Raw genomic sequence first — 19543 nt, 5'->3', positions numbered from 1 at the left:
GCTGCACAAACTGCTCCACGGAGCAATTTACCGTTAGCGCTCCGTTCAGCAAGGAACACAACCACATTGAGACGAGTTTCAGGCGTAATGTCTTGTTTTTCAGGTGTTCTGGGCATCGTGCTAAAACCCAAAATGCGGGGTTGACTTTAGTCTAGGCCAACCATAATTTTAGCGGCCCGCAGCCATGCAAAACCAAAGTCTTTTTTATCCAATTGAAGTAGATTATTCAGTTATGTGCGATCAATAAAAAACCCCAATCATCATTTTGAAACGGGCCGGAGAAGTACTGTACAGTGCGCTGAATTAGGTAGACGGTTACTACCAGATCTTGATGCGCGAGAGCGACATCCCGCTCACCGCGGTCGGCATTTCAAGCGGCATGCTCTGGGAGTGGCTCGGTATGCCGCAGGCCTTGTCTCACGCCCCGGCGACATTCAACCGCCTGCTGACGCACCATTGCGCGCCTTCGTACAGTCGTACTTCGACGACATCTTCGTCCATAGCCGTGCCGAGGGAGGCAAGACGGCCATGGAGGTGCATTTGGGGCACCTCCGTCGAGTGTTGGACGTGATACGAGCGAACAAGCTCTACGCCAGCATCGACAAGTACGTCGTAGAGTCACCAGAGATCAAGGTTCTCGGTTGCTTCGTAAGCAACGTCGGCGTTCGGGCTGACCCAGACAAGGCCAAGGTCATAGCAACATGACCAATGCCCCGGTCCCAGAAGGATCTTCGAAAGTGGTTGGGCTTGGCCAACTACCTTCACAAGTTCAGCGCAGGGTACGCGGGCCTCGCTAAGCCCATGTCGGGTCTCCTTCAGAAGGACGCCGACTTGCGCTGGGAGCAAAAGCACCAGGATGCATTTGACAGCATCAAGGCCAGTCCCCAAGGGACCCCTGTCCTGGCCCTGCCGGACGAGACGAAGCCGTTCAGCGTCGTCTGCGATGCCTCCGAATGTGCCATCGGTTGTGCATTGCTGCAGGCCGACATGGCTGGACATTAGCGAGTCATCTCGTTCCACTTCAGGCAGCCGAACGGAGCTGCCCTGTCCACGACAAGGAGCTCCTGGCAATGAAGCATGCCCTTGTGGAGCTTCAGGTTCTTCTTCTGGGATCATGGCCCTTTGTGATCTACACAGACCACGCATCCTTGAGGACGGCGACAAATTAGCCTCACCTCTCCCAACGAATGGCGAGATGGCTGTTCTTCTTCGCGTACAACTTCCGCGCTGAGTACAAACCGGGCAAGCTCAACGTGCTTGCGGACGCCTTCTCTCGGCGTCCAGACTACAAGTTGGCCCACATCACACGGGTGACAACGGATCTGTATGATCGCATACGCATGGCGTATCGGGATGATGAGGCTGTCGCGCCTATCGTCACGTTCCTCGCAGCAGGAACGGGCGCTAAGTCCGACTGGATTTCGTCGCGACAGCGCTCCCGGCTCCCCTGATGTGAGCTGAAGGATGGCCTGCTCTAATACCGGGTGGAGCCTAATGAACCCTACGGGTGGTCGTACCCAACGACGAGGATCGGAAGTTCGACATCCTCGCGGAGGCGCACAAAATGCCCTCCAGCAGCCACTTGGGCCGTGCGAAGACCTACCGTTCGGTCTCGCAGGTCTTCTGGTGGACCCACATGTACAAGTGGGTCGCCCGATACGTGAAGCCATGTGAAACATATCAGCAGGCTAAGCCCGCCGGGCACGCTTCGGCTCCGCTACAGACCTTTTCCGTTCCGGCTGACTGTTGGAAGTCGATGCGTCTAGATTTCAGCTTTGAGCTTCCCGCCGACGGACACGGCAACACCGGGATATTGGTGTTCGTGTGTCGGATGAGCAAGATGTATCATCTTGCTCCAGTACCCGTTACTATCACAAGCGGACAGAACGCGAGCTTGTTCTTTGATGGCGTGTTCCGCTATAACGGTCTCCCAAAGACAATTGGCTCGGCCTGAGACCTGCGGCTCACGGCGGCGTTTTATAAAACGCTGTTTCCTTTACAGCGAACTCGTCTGCAGATGTCCATAACGGACCATCCACAGACAGACGGCCAGACAGAGTGCGTCCGTCGAGTGCTCGAGGACACTCTGCGCAGTGTGTGCGCGGAGGCCCCACGTACGTGGTCGATGCAGCTACCGGATGTTGTTTTTGCGCTAAACGACGCGGTGCCGCGCTCACGGGGCTCACGCCGTTCTACTGAAACGGCTTCCAGTACCCCAGAGTGCCTCTCACGCTTCGAGGAGACAACGGCATCCTCTATATTAAGTGGAGGAGAGGCTCAGAAAGCTCTTAGCTCCCAAATGTCAGATGTGAGACCGGTTTCGCTGTGGAGACGAGCTGAATCCTTTGTGGATACTAAGCTGAGTGTGATCAGCAGGGATCGCGATGCCATGGCAGCGGGCCAGGACAGACAGAAGAAGTACTCTGACAAACCTGGAAAAGGAAACTTAAGTGTATTTAAGGTGGACGAGTTAGTGTTATTAGACACGAGGAACCTACCGCTTGACACTGTAAGCTCTGTTAGCAGCAACAAGCTGAATCACCGCTCCATTTGACCGTTCGCAGACCTGGCCGGGCATGGTGCGTCGTACACCATCGACCTGCCTAGGTCGATGACGACGCATCTGACGCTCTACGTCGGACGTCTAAAGCGGTAACATGATTCGCAGGGGGTTGCTGACTCGCAGACCCACCTTGGTCCAACTCTTCGAAGCGAGGACCGGCCACAGACGTCGAAGCGGGCGTCGGAGCAGGCACCCAGATCTCGGGCTGAGCAGCAAGACTGCAGATGAGACCGTACACCGGAGAGGCCCCGTACGATCGAACCCCAGAGCCATACGTCGAGTACGTCGGGTACGCACCATACGCGTACGACTGAAAGTGCGCCGAATGCGGCTCCGGACATAGCAGAAAAGCCTCGATACGTCGGATCATGCGGAAGGCCTCGTCACGATCGGACGAAGAGGCCCGCCGGTTCACCCGCAGATGCAGGCTCGAGACCTCCCTCTCCAACCGGTATGAGTACGCCCTGATTCCCGGCCTGGGCGGCAGCAACACCGCCAGTCCCAAGGCCAAGTGAAATCTCAAGCATTAGACGCGTTGAGAGAGGCGGTCAACCTCAGAGCCCTGAGTCGGACCCGCAGGAAAGTACTCGAACGAGAGTAGCGCTCCGGAGGCGCCGAGTACTCGTACTCGTACGAGGGCACCTCCGCCCCTGCTTGACCGGAACGGAGAAGTCCACTGCCACGTGGAGCGGATTCTCCGAGAACAACGGCGTCGTGGTAAGCGACAGCTCCTCGTGAAGCGGAGGAGTTATACCCACTCCGAGAACTCGTGGGACACGATTGAGCGGCTCCTGATAGACTGTCCGAAGGCTGTTGCAATCTGGGAACAGACACGGCGGCAGCTTCATAAGCAGTCCGGTTGTTCTTCTTGCCCAAACGGGGTACGGACATTGACGGCACTTCGTACCCGCGCTCATCGTGAGCGCTAGAAGCCACGCGCTTCAGAATATCCTTTGGCAGCATGCGCTTGCTGACCAAGTGATCGAACCGGACACGAAGGTCACGCTGGTCCAGGATGCGGGACAGCAGCTGGCCTCATGGAGTTCCCGTAACTCCGAGGGTGAGTACTTGAGTGGCTCCACCCAGGCCCAGCACGAGTCCTCACACGAGTTCCAGTCGGGACAGTTCCCGGGAAGAACCCAAGGGTAGCCACAGAGCGGGTAGAAACCACCCCGGTTCTCGGGCTTTTAATTACGCACCGGGCCCTTTCCAAGTTGGCGACGAACAACCGCTCCTTCTAGGCCAGGGCACGTTCGTAAAAGGCCTTAGACGTGTGGCTGCCGGCAAGGCCACGAGGAGCGACGAGGATTTCCAGGAAGAGGGCAACCCCAGAGCTCTCCTCGGGAGGCAAATAACCTCTTGAGTTGATGGTAGCTCCCTGGTTGACGGGTGCCACCACTGAACCCCCATGCGTGCGCTGGACAGCTTGGAAGTCCTCCTGCTGCTGGTCGAGGTCGTTTGTGATCTCCCGGGGCTCATGAATAGCACCCTCCTCCTCCTTCTCGTCCGCTTCATCTGAGGAACCGAAGACGCTCCGATAGGAGTACCCAGTCTCCTTCTCCTCGCGAAGTGGAGACTTCGAAGCCGTACGCTTCTTAGAGGGCTTGGCGGCTTTGGCTTTGGGGTCTTAGCACGCGCAAGACCCTCAGCAAGCAAGGGATGTTTGCGAGGTTTCTCCTCCTCGTCGTCGCCAGCTTTGGAAGTGCCCTTAGCCCTGACGGCAGAACTCTCAGAGCGCGCAGGCGTCCTGGGACTGTGATCACCGTGGTCACTAGAGAGCGAGTGCACGCTGTCGTCGTCGTGCTCGCTGGGCACTGGCGTGTGCCCTCCCACGGAGCCCACAGGAGCATCGTGAGCAGGGGTTGGTAGTATTTTCAAAAGTAGTAAGCTTGGGTAATACTACTGCCACTTTTTTCGGTAGGATTAATATTAGTACCGAGCTGGCAATTTGAAATCGTGTGGCTTCCCTTCACCACTCGCAATTTATTTCACCGGCATACCTGAACTCGAGCTATCGGAAAACAAAAAATGGGTAGCGGGGTAGCGGGCTGCCAGGAAGGCGACGAGCTAAGGACAGAGCCTTGTACTGTGTGCGGAAAACTTGGCGATCACATGTGCGCTTTTGGTGTTTATGAAGAGGCTGACACCGCGCTGAACGAGAGGTAATTGTGCCTTATTTATTTTCATGGAACGCTAATGAGCACGTATTTACTTCTAATACAGGTGCTGTAATAAATCCTACATGCAACTCGTGCATACAACAGTGGCTACAAATGCCCGAATGGCTGGAGATCGCGCAGCACCAGAATCCTGACACCACGAAGGAGGCGTTGTCGAAGGAGATGTCAATTGACTCGCGAAACGGCATGTGCTGGGCGCTACTGGTTTTATACAAGCACATTGACGTCAAACGAGGCCTGTGAACTACCGTTCACGGAGAGTTTGTATACTCTCGGAAGCCGACTTCCTCTAGCGCAAGGTGCTGTGTGACCCCGTCCCATACGATCATTGGTATTGCTTAAATAAGTCATAACGTGGTTCAAAGTGATAACTACTGTCCAGTTGAGACACAGAAAGCGCTACGTCCTCTTGTTTGCTAATGCTTATTCTGAACATTACATACTGTCTCGCTGCTCGGAGTACTTTGAATATATCGGTCAGAACAAGACCGCGATAGAGAACAAGCATACGTCCCCTGCATTAGTTTATCAGTGACAATGACAGAGTATACCTATCGGGTCACTTTAAGTCGTTTTGTGCATCGCATGGAATAGCACGGTGAACAATGGTGGTGTACACACTAGAGCAGAATAGACTTGCCTAAGTTTCTTGAAAATATTGCTTTATAAGTGCGAGCAGTCCTGGTCGACAGTAATTCACACAAGCAGCTGTGGACTAAGTCTCTCAAGACTGTCGTTTGCCTACACAAACGACTATGAACGCAAGCATCCTGCGCACTCCTTTTTAACATTGACCCGATTTTGTTCCTGATGCGTCACGTCCTCGATTGTTGCATCGTTGGCTTACAATTTTTTTACCGCGAAAAGAACCCTCCGCAAGTGGCCATGTAGGTGGATCTGCTACGGTGGCAATTGTCAAACGAGTGACTACCGAGATGTACGTGGTATATTGTTGGGTATGTTCGACGTCAAAAAGCTTTGGAAGTTTTTATATTGCCACATGGAACAGTATTTTTCGTGTCAGGTTTGTTTTGACGAGTCTATTCAGCGACTGAGGCGTTTTCGCTGTCAGGTATTTCACTTATAGACTGGTCGTCTCGCAGTGGATTCCAGCTACCACTCTTGCTCTGTAGCTGGTAGCTCTGATCTAACATTCTGCAGCCACTTAAACCCCGCTTCGAAACCAATGGCGGACAGTGTGCCGCTCCAACGAGGCTTTGTGAGATCGTTCAATAATGGCGGAAACTAATCTTACACACATGCGCCCCCGTTTGCTGACGCTCGACCCATCTTTGGAGTGTATCGGAGAGATGTGATTCAATATTAAGTACAGTTTGCCGGCTCCTGGGAAGGCTTCTTAGCAAATGCGGCTTTGCCTTTACACGAAAGAGAAATATGTGAGAATAGACCAAGATCGCTGATTGGTGGACCTATCGACCAAGCCTTGGGCCACTGGTTGGGGCGGCAGCTGCGCGAGAGCGATTCTTGTGTATTTCAATGTCAAACAGAATAAATATTGTTCGTAACAGTAAGTAAAACTCGTCTTATTGCAATGGTGACCGGTTAAATCAAAAGCATGTTCCCTAGCGTTCCAATCATCAGCACTAGCAGCTGGAGCAGATCGGAGTGGCTCATAATGTTCTCGATGGAGGGCACCATTGACTCCTTCTTCAGTGAACTATCGTATTCGATCAATATGCTATAAGTGTGAGCTAGGCGACGCATGAATCGTGTAGCTGTATTGCATAATTCGGGTACGTACGTGTTTCTACGATCAAACCGATTAAACAATGTACACATCCTACATGAGGAGCAGACCAAAAAACTAATACAGTGACTGGACACACGTAAATGTATAAATAATCCAGCGATGGGGGGGGACCAAAATAGTGGCGGATTGCACGCACCATCGGTATGGTTGTGTTTCGCTTTAGAAACGAACACATGCAAGGTGTGAAGGAACTTCACACCAACACAAACGATAAAAACACTACGTTCACAGAGTATGCACAGTGTCATACAATCGCAACTACACTGGTAATGGCACTTATACTGTATGGTCCCAAGCTAAACCTTAGAACGGAAAAAAACGTCGCTATCTTCAACCGCTGAAGAACAGCATTTGCGCATTTAATGTTCATGTATTGTATGGAAGCATTGTCCATGTGTGGCTGAACTGGTTTTATAGGTTCAATTGTCGGTGGCAATTCGGCTCGAATAACTTCATTCGATAACATTGGATGAAGCTGCTCTTTGCTGCATCACGGTCGTCGTTGCAGCCGACAATAACTACAAGATGGGGGACGGAGTGGAGGTTGTGGCCAACATGGTCAGTCTTTCTTCGTCGTCAATGACTTATATCTTACTGCAGATCCAATCATACGCTACAATAACCCCACCGAGACGTATCAAGACTACAATTTACGCGATGTACCGCAAACCAAACGAGCAACAAAGGGGACGACCACGACCTGGATTATACGATACAAAAATGCAAAAGAATAGGATGGTTTGAATAAAGAAGGTGAGGAGATCGATGCGTTGGACGGAGTATTGGAGCTATCATAACTCTTCCTCGGTCGAGGCGGCAGCCTCCTCTTCCTTTTCGGCCTTCACTTCCTCCGCCGGCGTGGCATTCACCACGGCATCCTCGCTCGCAGCCGAGTGGACAGTCACGCTGGTGTCCTTGAGTAGTCTGGAGTCGATCTCCGAGATGTTCTTCTTGAGCTTACTGCTCCTACGGGTGTACAGCGTCAGCCAACTTAGCCTCATTGTTGCCGCCCTTGTGGTTGGAAGACGAACCGTTCTGACGATTCATCTTATTTTGAATCTCCTTGAGTGCAGGAATACGATCCAGTGGATCAACTGGGTCTTCGTCCCAGCTGATCTCCTTACCCTTGTCATTGACGCTCTCGATTTCCTTACGCTCATTGCGGCTTGAGTCGAGCCACTTCTCCATGAGCTTAATGTCGCGTCCAATGTCAATCTTGAGCCAGTCGAGTACGTCCTGCACCTCCATATCGCCTGGTCCACCTTGAAGCGTTTAATGAACTCGGCACACGCCTTGCGGTCGTAGTAGCTGCGGGAATTTTTAAGCGAGCTGTTTAAAGGACCAGAAGCAGACTTGTTTATCGAGGCGAGCAGGTCGACAAGGCGCACTTTTGACGTACCGGATGCAGTTGTTGTGGTCGTAGAGTGCTTGAGACAGAAACAACCGCTTAGTCCGTCCAGTTCCTGAATCTGGCAGGTCGTCAAAGAAAGGATCTTAATGGAAAACCAACTGCACAGATGACATACCGGGTTGTCATTGATCCAGAGCACCTCGAGGTTGACGAAAGCATCGAAGTTCGCAATTTTGTCGATGCGCTTATTGACCATGTACATATCGGTGCTGTTTTTCACATACTTGTGATTCTTAATTGGCAGCTCCGCATGGGTCTCCGAAATCCGCCACTTTCGTGTCACGTTTGCTGTGGACATGATAGATTTTGAAGAGCGATCAAACTAAAGTTGTAGATTAAAGAAAAATGACGGTGACGAGCAGACTTGTCAAGTTATTTAAAGAGAACCCCGTTTTCTTAATCGACACTTTTGCTCCAATTAGCTGGCACGTGGTGGAGATCATAGTAGTTACAACCACTGCTGTGTGTAGTCCGATCGATCGCCACAGCCATGTCCCTACCAACGACGTACAACGTGAGGAACAATAAGGCTTCTCTAGTGGGCAGCTGGGTCGAGGAAGACGCTCTCCGTGACAAGACCGGCAACGCCAGTCGAAAGGTACCAGCACCTTACTTCGCACCAGGAAAGTAGTTTTCTTATCGCTCTCAGCCTCTCAGCTGTGGGCTTTTAAATTGCTGCTCTTTGTGGATGTCATGATCGAAAGGAGTCTTGGATCGAGCCGACATACGAGCGTGTCCTCCTGGATGATAAACCTGCAACGATCACTTGCAGCAGTCATGCCAGCGAGATCACATCACCTCTGTTCGAAACTACACTCCGAGCGAGCCACCGGTACGCCGGCTACGCGGCAGCTAAGCCAGGGTCTGGACCTCGAAAATTTCTTCGTGGCCAGCTCTTAGCTGAGACTGCCCAGCGTCTTCACAGTAAGCAGCGTGCACGCGAACGAGAGGAGCAACAACTCGATTGCCACGAAGCAGCACTCACGACGATAGCGAGTTCGTACCTACCGGTGGACACGTCGGCGCTAGTCAAGGAGCCGATTCCTCGAGGACGCGATGGCTCTCTGGCTCGTCATGTGGACCCAAATATTAGCATTTGACGAAGGCACAGACTGACAGCATCGACCAAATGAAACCGGATCTAGTACAGAGCACGACTGTCACCAGGTACTTGTAAGCGGTGAATCCGTGGCTTGAACTTTGCCACGACTGTCTCGGACGGGAGAAACGCCTTTGGTCGGTCCAGCACATTCACAAACGAGCTCAACGACCCGACCAAGCGCCACGGAGAAGCTACCGAGATTGGTGCCATTCACGATGAAAGAATCGACCAGTGTGCACCAACGCTCAGCGTTGAGGGGGCTGCTGACTCTGCTTAAGGGAGATCCCGATACGACTCGACGTCTTCTCGACACGCTAAGACACGGATCGGACGCCAGAGCAGACCAGCCACAACAGGAGGAAGAGCGCGAATACATCGGACTGCACGACTTCCGCACGGCGTTCGTCGCAGCAGAAGCTGCTCTCCCTGCCAACAGCGCCGTTCGCGGGCTGATGACCGACAAGGAAGTGATCCACATCTTCGTGTACTTCGACGTGGACAGCATTGGCGCAATGAAGCTTCTATCCGTCGTAGAGTTCTGCGGTGGCAAGTTCCCATTCGTCTCTCCTAAGACCTTGCCATGGAATCCTTACACTCGGACTTTACCAGCAACCAACTGCTAAATGCAACTAGTAAAAAATCGTTGCTACTGCTTCAAAACCCTCTTGACGTCTGTTGAGTTGAGGAACTTGGCGTACAACGGCGCAATGTCGTTGTAGAAAGGATTCGGATCGCTCAGATTCGCTCGACGGGGCATTACTGTGTTGGTATTGACAGGAGGAGGCGGTGACGAAGAGGGCGCTGAGTTCCGTGCGTGTTTGCTGCTGGAAGCATAAGTAGATTGAGCTGGACGTTGGCTCCTTTGCCCCCTTCCCACGACTGGATTACACCATGACGTGTTGAACCTTCGCTTACGAAAGCCAGGACGAGACGCTCGAGGCTTGACAGTCTGAACTGCAGCGTCATAGTTCATGAAGAGAGTAGACGTAGGGTCTGATATGGCCTATTCTGGGAGATGCGGCCTCACATGTATTCAGGTACTTCTCGGCCTGCTGGCGCAAGAACCTAAATGTGGCAACAAACAAGAGCTGCAACTTGCAGTGCAAGTGCATATATGGATGTAAAGAGAAAAATGATTGGCAGATGTTACGTAGAGAGCTATAGAGTATGATCGGCTCACAATGATCGGAGCGGAGCCTGTTCTTTCGAAACATAAGGCCGATCCTTCACCTGCGTCTACGCTTGTTTTGAGCCCTTGCCGCACGTGCTCTACGCGTGGGAGTCCTAGACCGATAGGACCTACGCAGAGTATTAGTGACTGGAGTCTCCAAACGCAGCAAATGAAGGAAAGATTCTTCGCATTGTTTGGCCGCAGCAACAACTACACCCACGACGTCACTAATCGAATCAGCACTCGTATTGCGCGGCGCATCAGCTCTGGTATCCGTGTTGTTCTGGCTATCAGCCAACGTCGCTGGACCATACACTGGGAAACCTGCTTCCGGTTCCGCTATGACACCAGCTGCATCTTCTCCATCCCCAGCCGATCTCCGCACCGATCTTTGCTGGTGAGCCGGACGTTCGAATCTCTGCGACTGCATGGGAATTCCAGGGCAAGGGAGCCCAGCAAACCCCATCTTTGTTCCAGCAGAGGCACATGCATGTGCGACCGGCTGCATCTACGATTCATCCACCGGTCGGCATGTTCTCCCACATGATCCTAGCGTCGTTTTTGGATTCGTACGTGCACGCTGACTTAGGTGGTACAGAGTCCTCAAATGTACTGTCCTGGAAAAAACCAGCGAGCTTCGGAGCCACACGCACGAGCACCGAATCTTGTACACGGTGTACCACTTCTGCATCCCACACTTTTTTTGTCGGTCTTTCGATACGCAGCAAGCAACCTTTTCGACACAATTGCTCTATCGACAAAATTCATCTTTGATGATACATGCGCTGTGGTTTGATACACGCCGAAAACGAGGACTTAGCTCACCGGCGCCGCGCCATGACCTCAGAACTAATTTTCGCTTTCGAAGATACTGTTGTTCAACGCGTGAAATGTGCAAATCGTAAAGATTCCTGAAAATCATCTTTACCGAAATCAAATCAAGCTTTGCATCATGTGCATGTTTAAACACATTCTGTGTTACGTGGGCCCAACGCATCAAAATGGTAGTTCCAGGTAACTCTGCAGGGCAGGCGTTTTGTTGGGCCTTGTCGGACAAGCTGTCCGCGACATAGTCAGGCGAGAATGGCACCCCAAATTTCTTCAACATGACTCTTTTTAAACAGGAAAAGTACCACTTTGCACCTTTGAGATGTGCACCAGTACACAATTGGCAAGAAGGCTCCACTGTAATCTGAAAAGCCCAATACATAAACAGGGTACTTCTGCTTCACACAGTTGTGGGTTGTGTCCATGTGCAGTGGGGTAGTTAGAGACGGGTCCTGCTAAACTTCAACATAACGCTTTAAAAGCCGCTTGCATGTCAAACCACTGCGAAATGGGTTGCCTTGAGACCCCGTGCTGAGAGTAGGCTCCACAATGCCGTCCACAACTTTTGTGTCGCACAATATTAGCAGTGCAATTGGGTCTGTTGCCAAGAATGTGAGCGTTCGCTGCCGTACATGCGCTGATGGCAAAAATCCATCACAGTGTTTATACAATCCGGTCGGTTCTTACGCCGCCATCCTTTCTGATAGTTTTGGACCTGTGCAAGCAGCGGGGTAGGTCTGCCCATACACCCATCCTTTATCTCACGACACAAGAATGCGTACAGTGCCTGCGCTACCATTGACGGAGAGTCACTTAGCTTGACATCTAGATAGGACTTCATCTCGGCGGTCAGCTTAGATGCAATGGGGGACGGTGGAGCATCGTCGGCCATCGTATGATCCCCTAGCTCGAAATTAATTTTTTCGTCACTTTCTTGACACTTCAGGATCTTATAGTGACAAGTGTATGTTTCTGCTGTAGCTTTGTAGCATTGCGATTTGTATTTAGCTACGATATACCGCATTTCATGCCATGTTACAGCCAGCTCATCTTCGTAGCGCATAACATGATCAATTATACAGTGGTGTAGCTCACTTGTAGGCCGTGAAAAGCTCGGTAATCCTGCCAGAAAGTCATCAAAAGGGACAATCACCAAATTTTTATACTTCATGCCACGGAAGACGTCCTGCACGGCCACCGTGATCATTCTCCGTTGTATCGATGCTCCACTCACAATGCTGTTAATTTTTAAATGACTTAGATGCTGTGAATCTAAGCTCTTACAGTAGTACTGTAGTGGCATCCGATATCTATTTGAGGAGAGAAAAGTTTTTTTTGCGAAACGATACTTATTTTGGTGTGGTCTCTTTCTTTTGGACCGCTAGTGTTTAATCCAATCAGTACACTTTTTTCGAATTCCTTGTGACACGTATTAGGGCCAGCCTTGACGACGACAAAATTGCGGTCAAGTAAAAATAAAAGACCAGTGTTAGAGTCACACAATAAGAGTGTGACTTCGTACTTAAGCGCATATTAGTGACACAGACACGGCACTCCGTCTTGTGTGGCGAATACTAGCGTCACAAAGCCACAAAAGGGCACACTATCAAAATAAATTACCCGATATATTTTAATAATTATAGCCCGTGCCGCGTGCTTGCGCATACCGAAATGTGCTGCGAATGTAGTGCTAATGGTCGTGTTGCACGACTGTACGCAAGACTTCGCGCAGTCAGATTTCTGCCGCAGTGAGAGGCGACGCGGGCGCTGCGGACGCGCGAGGAATGACGGATGAAGACGATGGAAGCAAGCGTCCGAGATGCAAGTAGCACGGGGAGGGGACGTCCTCGTCACGACGTGATTTGCTTTGCATGAAGGCTGTGCCGCCGTGCTGAAGGTCTCGAACAAGCTATCCAGCGTTAAACATGTGACCAAGTGCCCGAGAGCCATGCAATGTGGGTATCACCCAGTCGTACAGCGCTGTCAAGACCACCGCAGAGTCGACGTAAGAACATGTTTATGGGCATGGCCGCGCAGCTCGTGTCTTGGTAACAGTACCAACAACGCGGTTCTAGGTCGGACACGGAGATTTGTAGCGGTTGCTGATGGACTCATGAAAGCAGATACATGGTGGAGAAGTGCTTACGCTATCCCATGCAGCACGGCATGCTGCATGGTCATGAAGAGAATCGAAAAACGGGCGCGCGAGCTTGCGAACACGCATGCAAGACGAAAGCATTTATGGTTCTTAAAGGAGACGACGTGCCGGCCGCCTCAGTCCTAGATATGCAGACATATTCGTGGCTACTTATAAGATGCAGCTTCACATAAGGTTGATTCAATATCTCGTTTGAAAGGCACATACACGTTCTTGAACGCTAGTTGAACCTAGGCGAAAAGCGACTTCATCAGAAAACGCAATCTGATGTAGCGCAAGAGGTTCTTCGGTAATGTTGTCGGCAGCGCTAAATTACGCACAGCGCACTCGAAAAACAGTAGAACTAGCGGACCGCAGTTGGTGATGTCTTTTTGTTTCATGCGGTGCTCACGTCTTGATATCATTGCCTCCGTCGTGTCGGAAAACAGATCCTTGACAATATTTTCACACTCGACATATTGATCCGCCTTTTGCATCGGGTCGAAGAAGGTAAGCGTCTGTGATTTAATGTCAAAAACTACTCCACACCAATGATTGTTGTTGAGATGGATAGGGAGTAGTACATACTCGCTGCTTGCGTGAAATGGCTGAGTTGCGGCAATTATCGTGTACTGTGACTCCACGTTAGCCGTTCCACAGAATGCGGGTGAAATTATTCCTGTTGTGCCATGCTCTTCTTGAATTGTTGTCATTGCATGCAGCAGACAGTCATCATTTATCCATTCGTCATCACGAAAAAGCAAAAGAGATCGTTTGAGAACCTTACCAAATGGCGTCTGCCTCGTCAGCGGTAGTATCATCTTCTGTATGGCAATCGCTGCGGCCTCTTTGTCAAGGTCAACGTACTCACGAAGTCCGGCGGGTATTGCGAGACGATTCAGCGATGTGGCTCTTACTCATGTGGGGCAACAACCTTGGCCATCGCTTGTTTCCTCGGACCTAAAACTATCACGGTTACGCTTGACAGAAACTCGTTTGCTGATTCGTAGCTGAAGCTTGAGTTAAGGACTCGTGCTACATTCTTGAGCGTTGCGACAGGTGTTAGTGTTCCTTGAACAAGTTGCTTGGCTTCTTTACGAGACTCCACCATCCGTTGTCGTTTCTCCTTCTGCTTCTGAGCTTCCCAAGTTCAGCTATCGACTGCAAAACCATTGGCGTATCTACACACTCGTCCAGCATCATTGTTGGCTTCAACACATCCTTTAAATGACCCCATGCTGCTTCAAGGCGATTGTTGGTTGTGTTTCCCAAATGCGGGACGTCAACACGCCCAAAGCCGCTCCACATTTCTCTGCACTGGTGCCAATTCGAGTCAAAGTATTGTAAGAATGCGTGCTCCGGCTCCGGTACTTCTTCATCTTTCAAAATTTGTTTCCCTTCCACGATATAGTACAAATACTTTGGACCAATTTTATACTCGCCTTCCGTTTGCGCACTTAGCATCATATGAACAGCATCTTCGATCTTTTCACGATCAAGAAGTCCGTACACACGCTTTGCCATCTCGGTCCGTAAATACTTAACAACGTGGAATACACAAAGGAGAATTCGCGCAGCCGGAAAAGCAGATTGCAGTAACGAAATTTCTCCGAAGTTCTTATCGACGATGATTACACGGACGTCATCCCACGTCGCGTTAAATGACTTGAAAGATGTGATCGCATCGGAAAGACACTCTGCACTCTCGTTCTCCATAAGGGCATGCTGCACGTATTGGCCCTGTGTGCCACAAGTCACACAAAAACCACAAAGGCACAAAATGCCACACCAAAACCACAAAATGCCACAACGCGACCACGTAAATCACAAAGCACCACAATGCCGCAGTAAATCGCCACAAAAGTCACACATTTGTCAACAAGCTACAATAGTCACAAGTAGTCACCGTGCAAACAAACACAACGAACAACATTAGACGGTCAGACACGTACAAGATAGGTGAAGCGCTCTTACATGGCCAAAAACGTCGTGAATCATGAAACTGATAAGCTTGTATCTGGCGTCGTTAGTGTTGTGAGTCGCGTCGATCATCAAAACCTCAGGAAAAGCTTCAAAAAAGCGCCGCATTTGATGAGTCTGGAAAGTAATTACTTGAGCCAACTTGTCATCATCCACGTAGATGGTAGCCGTGTTTCCTTTTCGCAAGCAGAAGTCTCTAAGGCTGGACTCTAACCTTGCTTCAACAGTAGTAGATCCTCGGCGTTGTTCCTTTAGCTTCTGCACCATGTTGTGCACGTCACGTAGGGTTACCTGCTTGCCTGCCAGATGAAACAGATTAGTTCAGCAATATTATAGCAATAAAAAACAGCAAATGATAGTACTAGTACCTGAGCGACGCCGCCAAAATGCAAGTATCAACTTCTTTTTTTGCTTCAGCAGCTTGTAGCTCGTCGACAAAATCAAGCATCTCTTCATCATCTATACGTCGATTGGCAGGGTGGTTGTTATACTTGTCTGGTCCGAGGCCGTGGTTGTGCGTCGTGTTCTGCTGGGTTATCTTCACTTGAAAACCATGATCTCCTGACCACACCACTGTAACCGAGATCTGAGCCTCGCACCCCGTCGACTTGACAAAGTAGTTGGAGCGCTTGCCAGTAGACCGACTGGGCCGACTCCAGCCATGCGTGCAACAACGTCGCCGGTAGTATTTGTCGAACGAATCAAGAATTCTTGTCGTCTCTGTCAGCTTGCCTCGCTTCGCTAATTCAGCATTCCTAGATGCAGCACTTGTAGAGGTATGCTTACGGAACACTTGGTGGGTCTGCTCTTGGTACTGCTCCAACGCCGAAAAAAATGCACCCCACGTTGTGTAACAGCGCTGCTCTAACGGGGGAGCACACGTAGACGTATTCCGCGATTCCGGAACGTGTATCTCCGGAGAGCGTGCCTCGGCAGGCTCACTCTCGCCGTCCGATCCCGAGCCAGTCGACGCGACGCTCGCCATTTTGTCGAATTTGGTCCTGTTTCGAAATGAACGGCGGGAAATCGTCGGGGGCGGGTGAAAGGGGGGGGAGGGGGTGACACGGAGGAGGGGGGAGCTGGAAGGAAGGGGTGTTTTCCTTTTTTCCTTTTTGTCGGAATTTTTGCTTCTCGGGATTTTATTTTAAATTACCGGACTCGAAGTGGATCCCATTGTGTGACTTTATCCACTTCCAAAATAAAAACACGTATTTAAATTTATTGTCAAGGCGACTCTAGTGTTTATAGTAAGTACAGACAGAATGGCGACATCTTTGGTTCGTTCGGTCAAAGGAGTTCCTCGATACCCTCCTTGGTTACAGAAGGCGTTGAAGATCAAGGACGAGACGGAGCAGTTCTGGATCAAGCAGCATCAAGTGGTGGAAGTGAACAAGCAGAAGCAGCAACGACCAAAGTCGAGAGCTCCAGAGGTAGCGACGACCGCTCAGTCATCGTCAAAACCAGCAGAGGAGAGTTACGCCAAGAGCGAGTCTTTCGTGAACGTCTGGGTTAGTATCGCAGCCGATGACGCTCTAGCCGTCAAGATGTTCCTGGAGGAGGACAAAAGTCGATTCTTCTTAAGAAAAGACTTTGTCCGTCACACTAGAATGGGCGTCGAGGGCGGTGGAGGTGGCGAGTCTCTGCTACATGAAGCGAGCTACGTGGGCTCTCTGAAGGTCGTGCGCTTCTTAGTTAGCTTCATGCAGACCCACTTCGCTCCGCAGATTTGTGTCGACGCCGTGAATGCCGTTGACACGCAGTACAGTCTCACAACTCCAATGATCGCAGCGTGTCGAAACTCACTTGGAGCAATTGCCAATCGTGTCGAGATCGTAAAACTGCTAGTGGAAGCTGGAGGAGACACTGCGCGTCGAGATTCCCACGGTGACAATGTCCTGCATTGGTGCGCTCGAACCTCGCAAGTGTTGCTACTTCGATTTCTCTTAAAACACACAGACGCTGTGGTTGTCGCTCTATCCACAGAAAACTACAAGCGACAGACAGTAAGTAGACCGAAAAAAAAACACACACAATTTCCTAAGCTCTTGGTCCTAATGTCATGCTGTCTGCAGCCTGTTAGCGTTGCCAAGCTGCAACTGGATCGAAATCGTTGTCTCTCCACTCTCACGGTGGTCGAACTACTGGTCGGTGTTAACTCGACGTGTAATTTACGCCTTAAAATGCTTCGAATCCGACGCCACGAGGATCTCGTTCGAGCTGAGGACTCTGCGTATGATCAAGAGCAACTGGCCGCTGTGCTGGAATTATCGGAGCGGCTAGTTCCTCAAGCGGATAAGCTCTGGCGTGAGGCCATCGAGGGCGCGGAGAGAAGCCGCAAAGCGCAAGAGCAGCAGCACGTGGACACACACGTGGAAGCCGCTGCAACTGCAGCACACGAGTGGCTGGAGACCAAGAACGGTAAGCTGTTCGTCAAGAAGCAGATCCCGTTCGCAATAGTCGACATCAAGCAAGCTGTGCACACTGGCAAGATGCCCAAACCCAAAGACTTTAAGGCTGCAGTGAAGCAGCGCGTGCAGGATCTTTACGTCGTTGAGAAGGAGCTGAGCGCTAGGAAAGCCGCTATCGAGGCCTTCGTCGCCCACCACCCGCCATATCCTCGAGATCGGGTCGCTGAGCTGCGGCGTATGCTACAGCTGTGACAACTTCAACTTGCTCAATAGTAGAATGCCGTTTGAATTGGAATCTTTCGCGTCGCTTCGAACGTAACGACCTAAGTGCACAAATGTCTTTGTCATATATCAATTCTTCTTTGCCGTTGAACATGAAAACGAGTGACGAGCAATGGGAGGCCAAGCCGCAGGTGTGATATGTCTTGAGTGTTCTCGGTAAAGAATTTCTTATATAACATGGGTATGACAGGCGACCAAGAGCAAGGCTGAGTCTAAGGTACGGGCCTACAGTACACTTCCAGCATCTAGTTCTCCTCCTTACTCTGCATTGTTATTCACTGTAGGACTCTTCAGATCCTTCGACGGATGAGAGACGAACGTATGCTAAGAAAAAAAAATCCTTATGAAGATTTAGTTTTTACTTTTTTCTGCAGTGCATCACACCTTGCAGACGACATGAAAGAGTCCAAGCTTAGGCAGCCCGAAGTCCGAATTTTTGATCGACACCGTCCAGCAGATTCGTCTGAGAGCAAGATGGACCATCCCGGAGATCCTGCTATACACGCAGCACGCAGTGTGCAGTCTTTAGCCAACGATATGAGGCGTATTCGATCCATGCGGACAGACATAGAGGAGGAAGCAGAGGAAAGTCGAAGGCCTAAAGTCGCTGAGAAGAAAAAGAGTAGTGACACGGCGTTTGCACCCACTGGACGTCCACGTCCTGCTCAGATCAAGTTGGAGATTTCGGATCTACATATAGAGGTTAACGCTGCTTGTCCGCCAGCTCAGGGAGCAGGTCGTCAAGCAGGCAGTCCGAAGCATTCGGATCCCAGTGGCTTCATGTTAAGACCAGGCTCTTCGTCGTCACCAACGTTCTCGTCTTCTGGAAAGCGAGGCATCCAGCGCAACTTCGTTCAAGGCCTTGGGGCCGATTTCCAACTAGATCTTCACACGGCCAGTACCGATCGATTGGAGAAATCGTACGACTTGTCGGCGTCGGGAACCTTTGATGCTGTGGGGTTCCAGATCAAACAGACCGGACTCACTCGCTCTCCTGATCGCGATTCGGATGGGGTTCCGAGTACTCAATCCGACAGACGACAGCAGCATACGAAGAAGCACTTGGTCAAGCTCGGTGTTCTTGGTCGAGGAGCGAGTGGCGTGGTACATAAAGCTCTTCATGTTCCGTCTCTGATGCTTGTGGCAGTTAAAGTGATCCCTGTCTTTGAGTACGAAAAGCGGCATCAACTCATCGCGGAGCTTAAAGCTCTGTACAACAATCTCTCTACTTTGCCGGATACTGACGCTTCCGAGTCGGCACGACAAACTGTGGCTTGTCCGGAGCTCGTGTGTCTGTACGACGCCTTCATGAATCCGAACGAGGGTAATGTATCGATTGTAGTCGAGTACATGGATGGTGGATCTCTCCAAGACATCGTCGATACAGGAGGATGTACCAGTGAGGTGGTGCTAGCCAACATCTCGTTCCGCGTCCTTAAAGGACTCGCGTTTCTCCACAGCACACACCAACTCCATCGCGACATTAAACCCAGCAACTTGCTCATCAACCACTTCGGCGACGTCAAAGTCTCGGACTTTGGGATCGTTCGAGAAATGGGAAACTCGATGGCAAAAGCCACGACGTTTGTGGGAACGCTCACCTACATGTCCCCGGAACGAATCGCCAGCGAGGTAAACGGCCCAAATCTCCACTTGTTATCGACTCAAATTCACGTGTGGTAATTGATGCAACTGGACAGGAATACTCGT

The 19543-nt window shown here is 50.9% G+C and overlaps 4 protein-coding genes across 4 annotated transcripts; all 4 read left to right on the top strand.

The window, feature by feature from the left end:
- Positions 1-8415: 8415 nt before the first annotated feature.
- Positions 8416-9058, top strand: PITG_13817 (uncharacterized protein; the record flags this gene model as incomplete). The annotated part of the gene is made up of 4 exons (XM_002899455.1): positions 8416-8552; positions 8633-8659; positions 8701-8996; positions 9045-9058. The coding sequence occupies 4 exons, from the start codon at positions 8416-8418 to the stop codon at positions 9056-9058; spliced, it is 474 nt and encodes a 157-aa protein (XP_002899501.1).
- A 184-nt stretch (positions 9059-9242) lies between these two features.
- On the top strand, positions 9243-9746 carry PITG_13816 (uncharacterized protein; the record flags this gene model as incomplete). Its single annotated transcript, XM_002899454.1, has 3 exons — positions 9243-9258; positions 9370-9570; positions 9661-9746. The coding sequence occupies 3 exons, from the start codon at positions 9243-9245 to the stop codon at positions 9744-9746; spliced, it is 303 nt and encodes a 100-aa protein (XP_002899500.1).
- Positions 9747-16405: 6659 nt separating this feature from the next.
- Positions 16406-17803, top strand: PITG_13815 (uncharacterized protein; the record flags this gene model as incomplete). Its single annotated transcript, XM_002899453.1, has 4 exons — positions 16406-16557; positions 16630-17146; positions 17234-17500; positions 17543-17803. The coding sequence occupies 4 exons, from the start codon at positions 16406-16408 to the stop codon at positions 17801-17803; spliced, it is 1197 nt and encodes a 398-aa protein (XP_002899499.1).
- Positions 17804-18370: 567 nt separating this feature from the next.
- Positions 18371-19516, top strand: PITG_13814 (serine/threonine protein kinase; the record flags this gene model as incomplete). The annotated part of the gene is made up of 1 exon (XM_002899452.1): positions 18371-19516. The coding sequence occupies one exon, from the start codon at positions 18371-18373 to the stop codon at positions 19514-19516; it is 1146 nt and encodes a 381-aa protein (XP_002899498.1).
- Between the last annotated feature and the right edge of the window lie 27 nt (positions 19517-19543).

The sequence above is a fragment of the Phytophthora infestans genome, genomic scaffold, assembly GCF_000142945.1.
Source record: "Phytophthora infestans T30-4 supercont1.30 genomic scaffold, whole genome shotgun sequence".
NCBI classification, from domain to species: Eukaryota; Oomycota; class Peronosporomycetes; order Peronosporales; family Peronosporaceae; genus Phytophthora; species Phytophthora infestans.
Note: the sequence above shows the minus strand (reverse complement) of the source record. Positions and strands in the feature narration are given on the sequence as shown.